We start from the raw sequence: 14,922 nt of genomic DNA on the forward strand, positions 1-14,922 counted from the left end.
ACTAAAAATATCAGTATAAAATATAATAACCACAGGAAGACTTTAAAATAAAAATGTACCTTCTTCAAGGATGGGTCGTGGGATGACAAACGGAATCTCCTGGAGAGGGTCCATATACTTGTGGCCAGCACTAACAATCTTTATTTGAGGCAGACAGAGGACAAGTGTTCCTGGCATGCTGGTTTGTCCATGGTACCAACTTCTTACTGTTCCAGGAATGTCACCAGATACAATTGTACTAGGAGAAGGCAAACTATCATTTGGGATAAACACACAACAAGACTGTACTTCAAGCTAGAAAAGAAAAAGAGAATAAAAATATTTGGATCAGATTAAGTTTGAGAATAAACAAATCTCAATCACCTAATATATTTACCAGAATACACAGACAAGCTCAAACAAGAAAATGTCCCATACTTATGTCTTTATGAGTTGATTTTACTAAAGAATACGACAAACGCTGGAAAAGGTATTGTTTATTGCTACAAATTTGATCAAAAGAGCACAATGACATGAAATGAACACATAGCTGCCTTTCCACAGTTCTTTCCAAGAACCATGATTGAGTTAGAAAATGTGCTGGCAAAAAAAGGTGAGAAAATCCTCCTTTTTTTGCAGTTCATTACATTTTGTTAACACCAACTAAGGCGTTAGAGCTGACTATCATTTTACTGCTTACTTTAAAAAATAAAAAAACCACAAACATCTATTTCTATGTGAATTTGTCCCTTTGTCCTTCATTTTACAGATAGAAATTTAAGAAAAAATACTTTAAATGCTCAGATTATATCTCTAGATAAACATTAAAGGAGAACAAGTTAGTAACATAGTAATGAGGAAAATTCAGGAGACTTAAAAATCAGAGCGCTATTCCTTACTTTTATCATATGTTGATTTATTACCTAAATTGTGATTTCATGTGAAATTTTTATGCTTCCTTATCCCCAGTGTACTTACGTAGGTTGCCAGCCCCTAACAGAGTTAATGGCAACCCACTCCAGTGTTCTTGCCTGGAGAATCCCAGGGATGGCGGAGCCTAGTGAGCTGCTGTCTATGGGGTCGCACAGAGTCAGACACGACTGAAGTGACTTAGCAACAGAGTTAAAGTAAGACTAAGCAAGACCAAATAAAAAACTGAATACATCATGAGTACTTAATTCAAAAGGTATGCTTAAGTTAAAGCCTATTAGTCTAAGCTGACTCTATTACAAGGTAATATTCTGTACCTGGCTAGTAAACAGCCCCAACTGCCTAGCATACTTGAATTATTTTTAATAAGATACAAAATGTAACCTGCTAATTTTTATAAAATAATTGGCATATAAAGCTACTACCTGAACTTATTATCTAATAAAAACTAAAATGTGTTTGCTTGATAAATATTTGGATAGTCTAGCAATTTAAAATAACAGAGACTATATTTTACAAAAGATAACAAAGACTACAGTCACAGACGTATTCTTGGGGTTAATGAATATTCCTTAGTGAGATCATGGTATGTAACAGGTCTGCATTCCTTGATATGATAAATAATTTGCCAGTCTTATAAGTGCACTTATTCATTTTTCCTTCAGTATTTCTGTGCATGGATAAACCAATGAATTCAGTGAAGAAAAATACAAGTAAAAATTTACAAAAGTAAGTACATTAGTTCATACAGTATGAAAATTTTTAGTTCTACAATTTAATCTTGTATTACATGATTTTAAAATGTATATGTTAAGTAGTTCATCACTGACTTAAGATCACAACATTTATAACTTCTGAAATAGAAGTGTATATTGTCTCAAATATGTTACATTTTGTTTCAAATATATAACATAATTCATTAGTGATGCTAAAGTACACAAATTAGAGTGGCCCACTGACAGCATATTCTCCTGTATTAATTATGGTTATAAGCTCAAATAATGACGGGTCAGTATTTAACATTTTATTTTAGATACTGATGCTATGTTGACAAATGCTTTCAACAATGTGAGGTAATTAGTTTAATACGTCACTGTATACAATTCCATACATAGATGTCTTGAGAAACAAATTTAAATTGTGCCAAAATTTCTATAATCACAATATATTCTAAGTTTCTACTAATTCAGAAATAAATTATTTAATCAAATCAAAACAACCTGAGAAATGCATATAAAATCAATAGCATATTAACCTGATACACATAACAACATTAAAAAATAAACTTTCTAAAAAATGATATATGTTGTGGGGATTCTTTTAATGATAAGAACTAAAACATATAATCCAAATTGCTCAAACTTGTTATAATGTTACATCTATTATATATACTAAAGCTAACACATAAATCTTTTTACACTTTTAAAATAACTGTTAAACTGTATGTCTAAAATTTGGTTTTAATGTAAAATGTTGAGTGATTTATGTAAGTGAATATAAATCTGCAGCAGTAAATTTTGCATTAATGTAAGGATCTGACAATCCAAGGGAAAGAAAATGAAGTAATCTGCCAGTAAGAAGTCCTCAAACCGGGGGTCAGATCATGTTCATGGAAACCATCTGGTTGGGACCCTCTGAGCCACACCAAACACAAATGATCTTTTAAAAAAATATCCTATTCATTAATGCATCACAGCTGCACTGAGTGTTACTTCATTTTTCCATGGCAACATCCTTTCTGTTTCAAGGATCTTATTTCAGTTTTGGTAGCAACATGTTCTTTCGCCAATATTGAACACATTCATGTGTTAAAGTGAAGGGATTATTACAAATTCTTGAAGTAGAACCACCTCTATTTTGATTCCTATTAGGTCAAGGGCTACATAGCTAAGTATCACATCCTGAGGATAAACCACTAAAGTAGAAATTATTTGGTATTATTTCAATAAGTGAAATGATTATCATGCAATTTTTCTGAAGTTCCAAGTTCTGTTTTTTCCTGAAATTTCAAGTGCTGCTTAAAAAGATATATGCCATTGTGTACCCCCCATCCTCTACAAGTACAGTTTGGTAACCTTTGATTTTTCTAATGTGTGCCCTCTACAACTGTGATCACAACTCAGTTAAAAAGAAGAAACTAAGACAGGCTTCATTTATGCATTAACCTAAAAAGCATTTTAATTAGCAAACTGTCCATCATATAGACTAACTTTATATAAATGCTTTAAATGTTATACCATATTTTCTGCCCTTTAAAATAATACTATTTCCCAAATGTTTTCCTTTCTTCAAAACTTGAAAATCTAGTGATAATTGTATTTAGAAAATTTATACAGAATAAAATGTTCTCTGAATGAATGTATTTACTCCTCAGGATACAGTTTCAAATAAAAAATGAGAATGAAAAAACTACACAGTTTGTATTTTCATTCACTTTTTCTTTCTTTTATTCATGAATTCTTTAACAGTCACCATTTACTGAGCTCGAAGTCAGGACTATAGAGAAAGGACATAGTTCCAGCATTTAAAAATAGTAATAGCCTTACATAATTTTCACTAGAGCATATAATCTATAATGTCAGACACTGTGCCTATTCTGTTCACGCTACAGTCTCAGTACACAGTACTGCACCTAGTATGAAAGAGGTACTAAATAATTGTTAAAGAAGGGAACAAAATTATTTTTATTAGCACCAGATAATTATGTTAATTAGAATAGTTGTTTAATGCATGTTGTTCACCATTTCATTTCACAGACACCTAGTAGAGTGATTAATAAAACTGACTTGTCAGCCAGATGGGTTCAACTCTCGCTGTGGAACCTTTGACAAGCTATTTAATCTTTTCATAACTTCAGCTTCCTCATCTGTAAATGGGGGGAAATCAGCTTTGAAATAAAGGTTAACATATTAACTGTCACCAAAATGTTTGCTAAATAAAGTCAATGAACATACAATAAGTATCTACTACGTGCCAGATCTATATATTAATTCTCAAGGATTTGTAAAAGATGCTCACAACCCTTCTATTTTAAAATGCTACTGGCTTATGGTTTAGCTATTTATGCATATAGAGACCACCAAAATAAGTAGTATTATATTTGCACTATGAAACATGAATAAACTATTGCCCAAACCTTTTCCTATTCTATAAATTCACAATACATTATGAAACTATTTGAAATATTCTTTTTATTTAGTACAAATTTAAATATACACAGTTCAGGACATTAGCTAAAAACCTCAAAAGTGCACCTTGGTTATCTTCTTTCCACAGTGGAATGTTATAAATCTCCATACTTTTCTCATAAATACTTGTCAAGGGGAGACAAGAAAAAAATTCCTCGACTGTAATAAGGATGTCCTCTTTCTAACAAACTATCGTGCAACTGATGTCACTTTCTCAATGTCTATAAATAAAACTATAGCCTTCTATGAAAATTTTAAGCATTAAATGTAATTGATTACTTTTAACATTAATGTGACTGACAACTGATATGTCTAGTATCTACTCTTACTTAATCCTGCAGATAAGCCAGGAAGTTCACTGGACTTGAGAACATTAGGTGTATCATGTAACATGATTACTTATACATCTCTTCTTATACATATATAACTTTATGGGAGAAAAAAAATTCAACTGTTCTAGCTTATTTGACTTTGACACTCATACCAAAATCTTACAGAAGGTGGGAAGCTGTCTCCTAAAAGGAATAAAACATTATTAGCAAAAGAAAGAGCTCAGGATCTTTCAAATAGAAAATAAAGTGTCCACAACACCATGCTGTCCATTGTCAGAAACTAGCCAAAACTTCCAGGAAATGCCACAGGACAGCAACACAATCTTCAATGTAAAAGTCAAGACTGATTTTGGCAAACACCAGAGTAATGTTTTCCTTCATTAGTGAATCCTAGGCCAGAGTACTTCTATTTTGTCAACTGCATGCCATTGCCAATTATGTCGTTCTGGAACAAAAAACGTAACAGACAGAAACTGTGCTGGTAGGTGAACAGAGGAAAACTACAAAAAACAATGAGTTTATGCTAATCTATCTTGAAAAGGCCCTCCAATCCAAGTTCATTTTAAAAACTGTTCAAGACTACATTTAGTACTATAAAATGATTGAATTATAATAAAGTATGAAATTCTTTTTCCCGTTGAAAAATAAATAGGTTATCATAAATACTGCTGATGTCTTAATCCAATGTACATCTTTCTAAAATAATAAAGTACATGAACTTAGCAAATACCAACTTTGGCTCCAAAATCAACTTTCCAGAAACTCTGATTCCAAGCACATTTACTTGTTCAAACTTCCATTAAAAGAATAATCCTTTGATGACTTTAAGTTATGGTGTTTTGTTTAATCTGATGACAACTTCAGGGTTTTCTTTTTTATATTTGGCTCATAAAACGTCTTGGAGAGTGGACACAACTCTTTTAAAAACTCAGTTTTAGGGCCTAAATTTTTATCACTGAATCAGAACCTAGTTTTATTCTGAACTTTTTCAGAATATACAAACAGTTGAAAATCTCTAAGTATATGGTATGTATAAGACAGGACTGGGACTAGGAGTGAGGTAAGAAAGGTGCCTTGATCATTTTCAAAATAATCTATACAAACGTAAATCATTTAGTACTTTAATTAAATGTTAATTTATACACAAAAAGCTTAGTCAACAAGGAAGATCAGACTAAACTGTACACTTAAACATGGTTAAGAAGGTAAATGGTATACATGTATTTAGCCAAAATCAAAAACAAAAGAAAGAGAAAAAGAGAAACATCAGTATCTTTACTTGTAACTAATCCAGAATGACACACCAGATTAAGTTCACTGTTTGTAAAGCTAATGAAGGCACTGCATCATTACGAAACAAGCCTAAGAACTAAAAGAATCATATAAGAACATGAGAATAGTAAATACCTTAAACATTACTTAATTTAACCATTTCATATTGCAAATATGCAAAGTAAAGCCCACAGCTAACATTAAGAATCTGATGCTGTTGACAATGGCTCCTTGAACTCTCTGACCTTTCCTCCAACATTTCTGATCTTTCGTTTAGGGTTTTCTTCAAGGAGACTTTCTCTTCTACTACTTCAGAAATGGTATTCACTTGGCCCATTGCTCTTTCAACTTACTATACTTTTTTTAATTCTCCTAGTTTTAACCATCTGTAGGTGATTTCCAAAATTATATTTATATGGTGGATCTCTTCCTTAAACTCAATTATGAATATTCAGTGTAAGAGATAACTGGATATCTCATACACATTTCAAATACACATGTAAAGTCAAACTTTCAATTTGCCACTAACCTGAAAGGATGCTGCTCCTATCATATATTCGCATCACTATCTACCCAAACCAGAAGCTGGAACACCAATTAGATTCCCTCCTTTTATTCTCCAAGTGCATAAGTCACTGGTTTCTGGTGATTTTTACCTTAGGTCTCTCAGGGTTTGCTGTCTAACTTTTCTTATTGTCTAGTGTTTTGAAACCACTGTTGAATAAAATTTGCCCGTTTCTTTTTTCGTTGTTTGAAGTAGCAAAATAAATCCAGTTCCCGTAACTTCATCCTGGGAAGAGGAGTATGTTTTCCAGAATATCTTACGTTATGGAGCTTGCATGTATCTACTTTTTGTCATTCAGTTGCCCAGTCTTGGATGACGCTTTTCAACTCCGTGGACTGCAACACACCAGGCCTCCCTGTCCCTCACCATCCCGAAACTCACCCAAGTTCGTGTCCATGTATCTACTTAATGGCTTACGAATTTTATAAAGATTTCTTACACTTGGAATTTTACCTGGAAGATTTTCTTAGAGCCATCAAATAATCAGGTAACCCTTAATACTATCTTTTTTAGCACCCTTTACAGTAACTTCTCAAAATGGGATCAAAAAAGGATACACTAAACTAGTCCACCTTTCTATAGTATCTGAGTCGCTCGCTAGACATGACCTACTCTTTGTGAACCCATGGATCATACCCTGCCAGCTTCCCTGTCCATGGAATTCTCCAGGCAAGAATACTGGAGTGGGTTGCCACTCCTTTCATCTTCCCAACCCAGGGATAACCCCGGGTCTCCGGCACTGCAGGCAGATTCTTTACTCTCGGAGCCACCAGAGAAGCCAACGGTTTTCTAGTGGAATGGCTAAGAGAGGATGAGGTTATCTTTATTACAATTACTTATATCATCATGAAATAATATTTAGGACCAAATTAAACCTCAAACAGCTATACAATTTTTATCACTATTATAATCTGGAGAATGCTATTATGTCATCTAATTCTAAAGATCAATAAATATTAATCTGAGATAGTATTCAAATTCATCACAAACCTGGCAGAGCATGCCCTAGATATCCTTTCAATAGGTGACATTTACCCTGAAAACTCCATGTCTCTTTTGGATGGCACGAGTTTTATAAGGGATCTGTCTAAGAGACACGCCCCACAAGATGTTTCGATACAATTGATATTTCTCTTTTCCCTGCTAGACCAAGAGAACTACTATACTTCTTTTGTCTACTCAGGATCTATCATAATGTATAATAAAATTGAGTGCTGAATGTGATAATGAATGAAAGAATAATAAATGGAGGGAAAGAGAACATTCTGTAATGTATTACTAGGCAACTAGATGTTTAAAAAAATAAACAACCTTATACTGGGGTACTAATATGTTAACATGCCTCTGAATGTTAAATAAATACTTATATGCAACAGGAAATTTTTAGAAATACAATGTTTATCAGAAACTATGTATGTACTTTTTTAACTATGTACTTTTTTTCTCAAAAAGTAAAGGAGGACATATTAAAGAGCAATAGGGCCTTGGAGCTAATCCTCAAATAATGTTACACCTGTTCATCAACTCTAGTGCCATTTCTGAAAAAAGTACGAAGTACCTAATTTTTAAAGGAAATCTAAGTCCCACTACATTAAACTTTTATTTATATACAAACATACTGCATATATATATTTCATACATAAGAAATGATTACAATATAAGCTTATTTTGGTATCAAAGCATTCTCACTAGAATAGAGAAGGAAAACTGAGCAAAAACAAAGGAGTTGTGTTGCCAGGAAGAGAAAGCTGCAGTTAAGAGTCGAAATGGAACAAATTTTTTCTATTAGGATAGATATCAAAAGTTGAGAGAAATCAATATCAAAATGAGAAATTAATACTAAAGATACTTTAAACAAAATCCCATGTTTTAAGTGTCCATTTTTAAGTGATGGGTGTACCTAAGAAGGCATAACAAGGAAAATTAGAAAATATGTCATAATAGAAATGAAAAAGAGAATTTAACAGAATTTGCTGCATGCAGCTGAAGTTGCTTGATGCAATTAAATATAATATGGAGTTTTGAATAACATATAAAAACTAATAAAAGGGACACCAGCAAAAAATTTTATGGAATTTTAATAAAATATCTACTTAATAATACTGTATCTTTCTTATCTGCAATCACCCTAGGTGTTTTTTTCAGTTTAACTTTATTGAGGGTTTCGATGGCTAAGTCAAAAGATCTCTCGGTAAATGTCACACTGCACTAGAAAATATGAAGGTTATTTAAAAATGTTTGTATTGATATTTAACATTATCTGATGGTAAAAAGAGAACAGACTGTGTAATTTAAAAACCTTTAGACTAAGAAACTTTTGCAGTTTGTTTTATGCCCCTGGGTATGTTTTCAGTGTCTCCTAATTTACAGCCTTGACATACGCCTTTTCCTATTTGGAACCAGTCAGTTGTTCTATGTCCAGTTCTAACTGTTGCTTCCTGACCTGCATATAGGTTTCTCAAGAGGCAGGTCAGGTGCTCTGGTATTCCCATCTCTTTCAGAATTTTCCACAGTTTATTGTGATCCACACAGTTAAAGGCTTTGGCATAGTCAATAAAGCAGAAATAGATGTTTTTCTGGAACTCTCTTGCTTTTCCCGTGATGCAGCGGATGTTGGCAATTTGATCTCTGGTTCCTCTGCCTTTTCTAAAATCAGCTTGAGTATCTGGAAGTTCACGGTTCATGTATTGCTGAAGCCTGGCTTGGAGAATTTTGAGCATTACTTTACTAGCGTGTGAGATGAGTGCAATTGTGCAGTAGTTTGAGCATTCTTTGGCATTTCCTTTCTTTGGGATTGGAATGAAAACTGAACTTTTCCAGTCCTGTGGCCACTACTGAGTTTCCCAAATTTGCTGGCATATTGAGTGCAGCACTTTCACAGCATCATCTTTCAGGATTTGAAAGAGCTCAACTGGAATGCCATCACCTCCACTAGCTTTGTGTGTAGTGATGCTTTCTAAGGCCCACTTGACTTCACATTCCAGGATGTCTGGCTCTAGGTGAGTGGTCACACCATCATGATTATCTGGGTCGTGAAGATCTTTTTTGTACAGTTCTTCTACAGTTCTTGCCACCTCTTCTTAATATCTTCTGCTTTTGTTAGGTCCATACCATTTCTGTCCATTATAGAGCCCATCTTTGCATGAAATGGTCCCTTGGTATCTCTAATTTTCTTGAAGAGATCTCTAGTCTTTCCCATTCTGTTCTTTTCCTCTATTTCTTTGCATTGATCACTGAGGAAGCCTTTCTTATCTCTCCGTGCTATTTTTTGGAACTCTGCATTCAGATGCTTACATCTTTCCTTTTCCCCTTTGCTTTTTGCTTCTCTTCTTGTCACAGCTATTTGTAAGACCTCCTCAGACAGCCATTTTGCTTTTTTGCATTTCTTTTCCATGGGGATGGTCTTGATCACTGTCTCCTGTACAATGTCATGAACCTCAGTCCATAGTTCATCAGGCACTCTACCTATCAGTTCTAGGCCCTTAAATCTGTTTCTCACTTCCACTGTAGAATCATAAGGGATTTGATTTAGGTCATTCCTGAATGGTCTAGTGGTTTTCCCTACTTTCTTCAATTAAGTCTGATTTTGGCAATAAGGAGTTCATGATCTGAGCCACAGTCAGCTCCTGGTCTTGTTTTTGTTGACTGTATAGAGCTTCTCCATCTTTGGCTGCAAAGAATATAATCAATCTGATTTCGGTGTTGACCATCCGGTGATGTCCATGTGTAGAGACTTCTCTTGTGCTGTTGGAAAAAGGTGTTTGCTATGGCCAGTGCATTTTCTTGGCAAAACTCTATTAGTCTTTGCCCTGCTTCATTCCATTCTAAGGCCAAATTTGCCTGTTACTCCAGGTGTTTCTTGACTTCCTACTTTTGCATTCCAGTCCCCTATAGTGAAAAGGACATCTTTTTTGGGTGTTAGTTCTACAAGGTCTTGTAGGTCTTCATAGAACCGTTCAACTTGCTTATTTAACTTATATGCAGAGTACATCATGAGAAACGCTGGGCTGGAAGAAGCACAAGCTAGAATCAAGATTCTCAGGAGAAATATCAATAACCTCAGATATGCAGATGACACCACCCTTATGGCAGAAAGTGAAGAGGAACTAAAAAGGCCCTTGGTGAAAGTGAAAATGGAGAGTGAAAAAGTTGGCTTAAAGCTCAACATTCAGAAAACGAAGATCATGGCACCTGGTCCCATCACTTCATGGGAAATAGATGGGGAAACAGTGGAAAAAGTGTCAGACTTTATTTTTTGAGGCTCCAAATCACTGCTGATGGTGATCGCAGCCATGAAATTAAAAGACGCTTCCTCCTTGGAAGAAAAGTGATGACCAACCTAGATAGCATATTCAAAAGCAGAAACATTATTTTGCAAAGAAAGGTCCGTCTAGTCAAGGCTATGGTTTTTCCTGTGGTCCTGTATGGATGTGAGAGTTGGACTGTGAAGAAAGCTGAGTGCCAAAGAATTGATGCTTTTGAACTGTGGTGTTGGAGAAGACTCTTGAGAGTCCCTTGGACTGCAAGGAGATCTGACCCGTCCATTCTGAAGGAAATCAGTCCTGGGTGTTCTTTGGAAGGAATGATGCTAAAGCTGAAACTCCAGTACTTTGGCCTCCTCATGCGAAGAGTTGACTCATTGGAAGAGACTCTGATGCTGGGAGGAATTGGGAGCAGGAGGAGAAGGGGACGACAGAGGATGAGATGGCTGGATGGCATCACTGACTCGATGGACGTGAGTCTGAGTGAACTCCAGGAGTTGGTGATGGACAGGGAAGCTGGCGACCTGCAATTCATGGGGTCGCAAAGAGTCGAACACAACTGAGAAACTGAACTGAACTAAACTAAATTACAGTCTATGGGAACTTGAAGAGAATTTATGTCTTACTATGATGTTAAAATTATATAAATCTGAATTATTTTGAATTGTATCACACTGCTTTTCAGGTCTACAATATCATTCTACTTCTCTGAATATTCATCCTATTAATTTTTGACAGTGTGATATTGAAATTCCATATAAAGTCTTAATTTACCTACTAAAAAATTGTAATATATAGTGGAACTGTATGTAATCTGTATTTTCCAAGTCTCCTATAAATATGTTCTTATACTTTCATCATTTAAAAAAAATTTAAAAAACAAGAAGTAAAATATTAAGAGATGGCCTTGAAAACCTATTATACACTGATTCTCAGAAAAGAAACTAAAAAACATACCTTTCTAACCATAGTTTTTAGTCCCAGTTTAATGAAATCAAAATACAACTAACTCCTGAGTACAAATGACTTAAGGTACGGTGCTAAAGAAAAGCATGATATGAAAGATAAAATGCTAGAAAGAGATCTAATAATATTAGGATTATTCCTTTTTTACATGAAGTATTATTTGCATCATACTATAATTTAGAACCTCATATGGAGCTATAAGTAAATAAGTTCACTGTTATATATATATATATAAATTATAGTAGAAATATGTGTGCTCAAATTAGTTACTCATCTTAAGTTACTAATCACTTCAGTATTTACATTTATTGACTACCACACAATAAACTGTGGAAAATTCTTAAACAGATGGGAATAACAGACCACCTTATATGTCTTCTGAGAATCCTGTATGCAGGCCAAATGCAATAGTTAGAATCGGAAGTGGAACAACAGACTCATTCAAAAATTAGGTAGGGAGTATGTCAAGCCTATGTACTGTCACCGTGCTTATTTAACCTATATGCAGAGTACATCATGCGAATGCCAGGCTGGAATCAAGATTGCTGGGAGAAGTATCAATAACCTCAGACATGCAGATGATACCACCTAATAGCAGATAGTGAAGAGGATCTTAACAGCCTTTTGATGAAGGTCAAAGAGGAGAGTAAAAAAGCTGACTTAAAACTCAACATTCAAAAACCTAAGATTATGGCATCTGGTCCCATTACTTCAGGGCAAACAGATAGAGAAAAAGTGGAAACAGTGACAGATTTTATTTTCTTGGGCTCCAAAATCAGTCAATGGTGACTGCAGACAAAAAATTAAATGATGCTTACTCTTTGGAAGAAAAGCCTTGACAAATAGACAGCATATTAAAAAGCAGAGACATCACTTTGCTAACAAAGGTCCATAGTAATCAAAACTATGTTTTTTAGTCATGTACAGATGCGAGAGTTGGACCATAAAGAAGGCTGAATGCCGAAAAACTGATGCTTTCGAATTCTGGTGCTAAAGAGTCTTGACAGTCCCTTAGACAACAAGATCAAACCAGTCAATCCTAAAGAAACTCAACCTTGAATGTTCATTGGAAGGACCGATGCTGAAGCTGAAGTCCCAAAATTTTGGCCACCTGACGCAAAGAGCCGACTCATAGGAAAAGACCCTAATGGGAAAGAGTAAACAAACGCAAGAGGAGGAGGGTAAGACAGGGGATGCAGTGGTGGATGGCATCACTGACCCAATGGACATGAATGTGAGCAAACTCCAAGAGACAGTGAAAGACAGAGAAGCCTGGCATGCTGCAGGCCCTGGAGACACAAAGAGTTGTATACAACTTAGCAACTGAACAACAACAAAATATACCACAGATTACTCTTCAGAAGATTACAAAATAACACATAAACAGATGATGGGTATTACTCATCAGGGAAAAAAGCATATATTTCATAGGTCATTTAAATAGTAGAAATAATGTGTTAAATCAATCAGTAAAATTAGAGGAGCACAGAACGGTTAGTAAGGCATTATACAGAAAGAGAAGAAATAAAAAACTTAAGTTTATTTTCTTGTGACCACAGAGTAAGCTAAGAATACAGATTGAGGTTGACCAACTTCAGAAAAAATGAATAAAACTGAGATACAACTGCCCAGGTATCTCCCTCATTCCCATCAGCAATGTATCTCCCCTGAGATTAAAGATTTTATCATAAGAAAAGCTACATATAGTTAAGTGAATAAATATAGTCATCAGAAGCAAAACCACACCTAGTCTAGTTTGCTCTATCATGCGCCATGGTTAAATGTTAATACAAGGACAGGGTGATATACAATGAAAGAGAACATAAGGATACAGTCTTTTACTATAGACTAAAGAAAGTAACATTGACTATGAACATTCAGCAACATCTTAGGAGTACTGTCTATTTTCTGCTTCTATAATCAAGCTCAATCAATGTAAGTGAAGTCTCTCAGTCATGTCCGACTCTTTGCAACCCCACGGACTGTAGTCTACCAGGCTTCTCCGTCCATGGGATTTTCTAGGCAAGAACAATGGAGTTGGTTGCTGTTTCCTTCTCAAGGAGATCTTCCCAATCCAGGGATTGAAACCTAGTCTCCCACATTGTAAGCAGACGCTTTACCATCTGAGCCACCAGGGAAGTCAATGTAAAGGCACTCAATATCTCCTGCATTCATGGAGTCTCACCTTCCTGTCTCATCTGATGCCATCAATGCATCAGAGGAACCACTAGAGAGGAATACAAGTCAACAAAGTGAGTCACTAGGATAATATTAATAGCATAAGGCCTCATGCTGGCAGAGATTGTAGGACACAGCTGATACCTGTGGACAAAGTCATTTTCCCTTTCAGCTGAGAGCTGAAACAACAACAAAAGAATAACAAAACATACTTTCTCTCTCCCCCTCTTCTCTTAATTTTATGTAAGTATCATGCTCAAAAAAGAGAGGCTGTAATAGATTGCCAAAACGCAGGTCACCGGCTCTTGTATTAAATAGTACTTTAAATACAGTAGACCCTAGAACAGCACTGACCCCTCGCAGCAGAAACTCCATATATAACTTTACAGTCTACCCTTTGTATTCACTGTTCTGAATCCACAGGTTTAACCAACCACAGGTCACGAAGTACTGAAGTATCAAAAAAAAAAAATTCACGTATAAATGGACCTGTACTATTCAAACCCATGTCATTCAAGGGTCACCATGTGAATTAATCATGTTCACATACTGATACCAAGGAATTGGATATGTTTTTAGATGTTATTTCTAAAAAGTGATTTTAAAAGTTTTCATTATACTTATTAAACTGTATTATAGCTAGACATAGATGTTTGGATCACTTTTCTACACAGCATAACAAATCACCACAAATCGAGCTAAGAACTGCACATATATATTATCTTCCAGTTTATGTGGGTGAAGCATCCTGGTATAATTTTGCAGATCTACCTTGCTCTTTCTTGTTCATAAGGTGGGAGCAATATTCTTCTGCAATTGTCAACATCTCAAACAGAAGTGGAAGGTCCCAAAACTTAGATATTACTGTCTGGTACACATAAAATTCTATAAAGATGCCTCTGTTATCAATCTGTCATATCTTATCTCAAGAAAAAATAGTCTATATGAAAACTTAAAAATGGTTGTGGTACCCTTACCCAGTTCCTATTAAATGGAGATAAGGATTTAATTGTGTATTTCTATCAGTTAAAACATGATCTGGAAGATGTGTAATTCAGTAAAATTAAATTCTGTACATTTAAAAGTAAAAAGTGGTATGAAAATTTAGTAACAATAGTTATAATTAATATTTTCATATTTAATATGTAGCTAGGAAAAATAATTAGGTAATCCTTTTAATTCAATTTAAGCTTTTATTTCAGTACTGAAATAGGTATGCTATTGGTATACTATTTCAAATATTTCAAATA

At 34.8% G+C, this 14,922-nt stretch overlaps 1 protein-coding gene across 5 annotated transcripts in view; it reads right to left on the minus strand.

Annotated features, from left to right (window-relative positions):
* Positions 1–14,922, minus strand: part of VPS13B (vacuolar protein sorting 13 homolog B) — a 787,290-nt gene that overhangs the window by 420,919 nt on the left and 351,449 nt on the right. For all 5 annotated transcript variants that reach the window (XM_069600522.1, XM_069600521.1, XM_069600524.1 and 2 more), the window contains exon 23: positions 60–294. In XM_069600522.1, coding sequence (XP_069456623.1) covers positions 60–294 — 235 coding nt within the window. The remainder of the gene's footprint in view (positions 1–59; positions 295–14,922) is intronic.

The sequence above is a fragment of the Ovis canadensis genome, chromosome 9, assembly GCF_042477335.2.
Source record: "Ovis canadensis isolate MfBH-ARS-UI-01 breed Bighorn chromosome 9, ARS-UI_OviCan_v2, whole genome shotgun sequence".
In the NCBI taxonomy this organism is placed as follows: domain Eukaryota; kingdom Metazoa; phylum Chordata; class Mammalia; order Artiodactyla; family Bovidae; genus Ovis; species Ovis canadensis.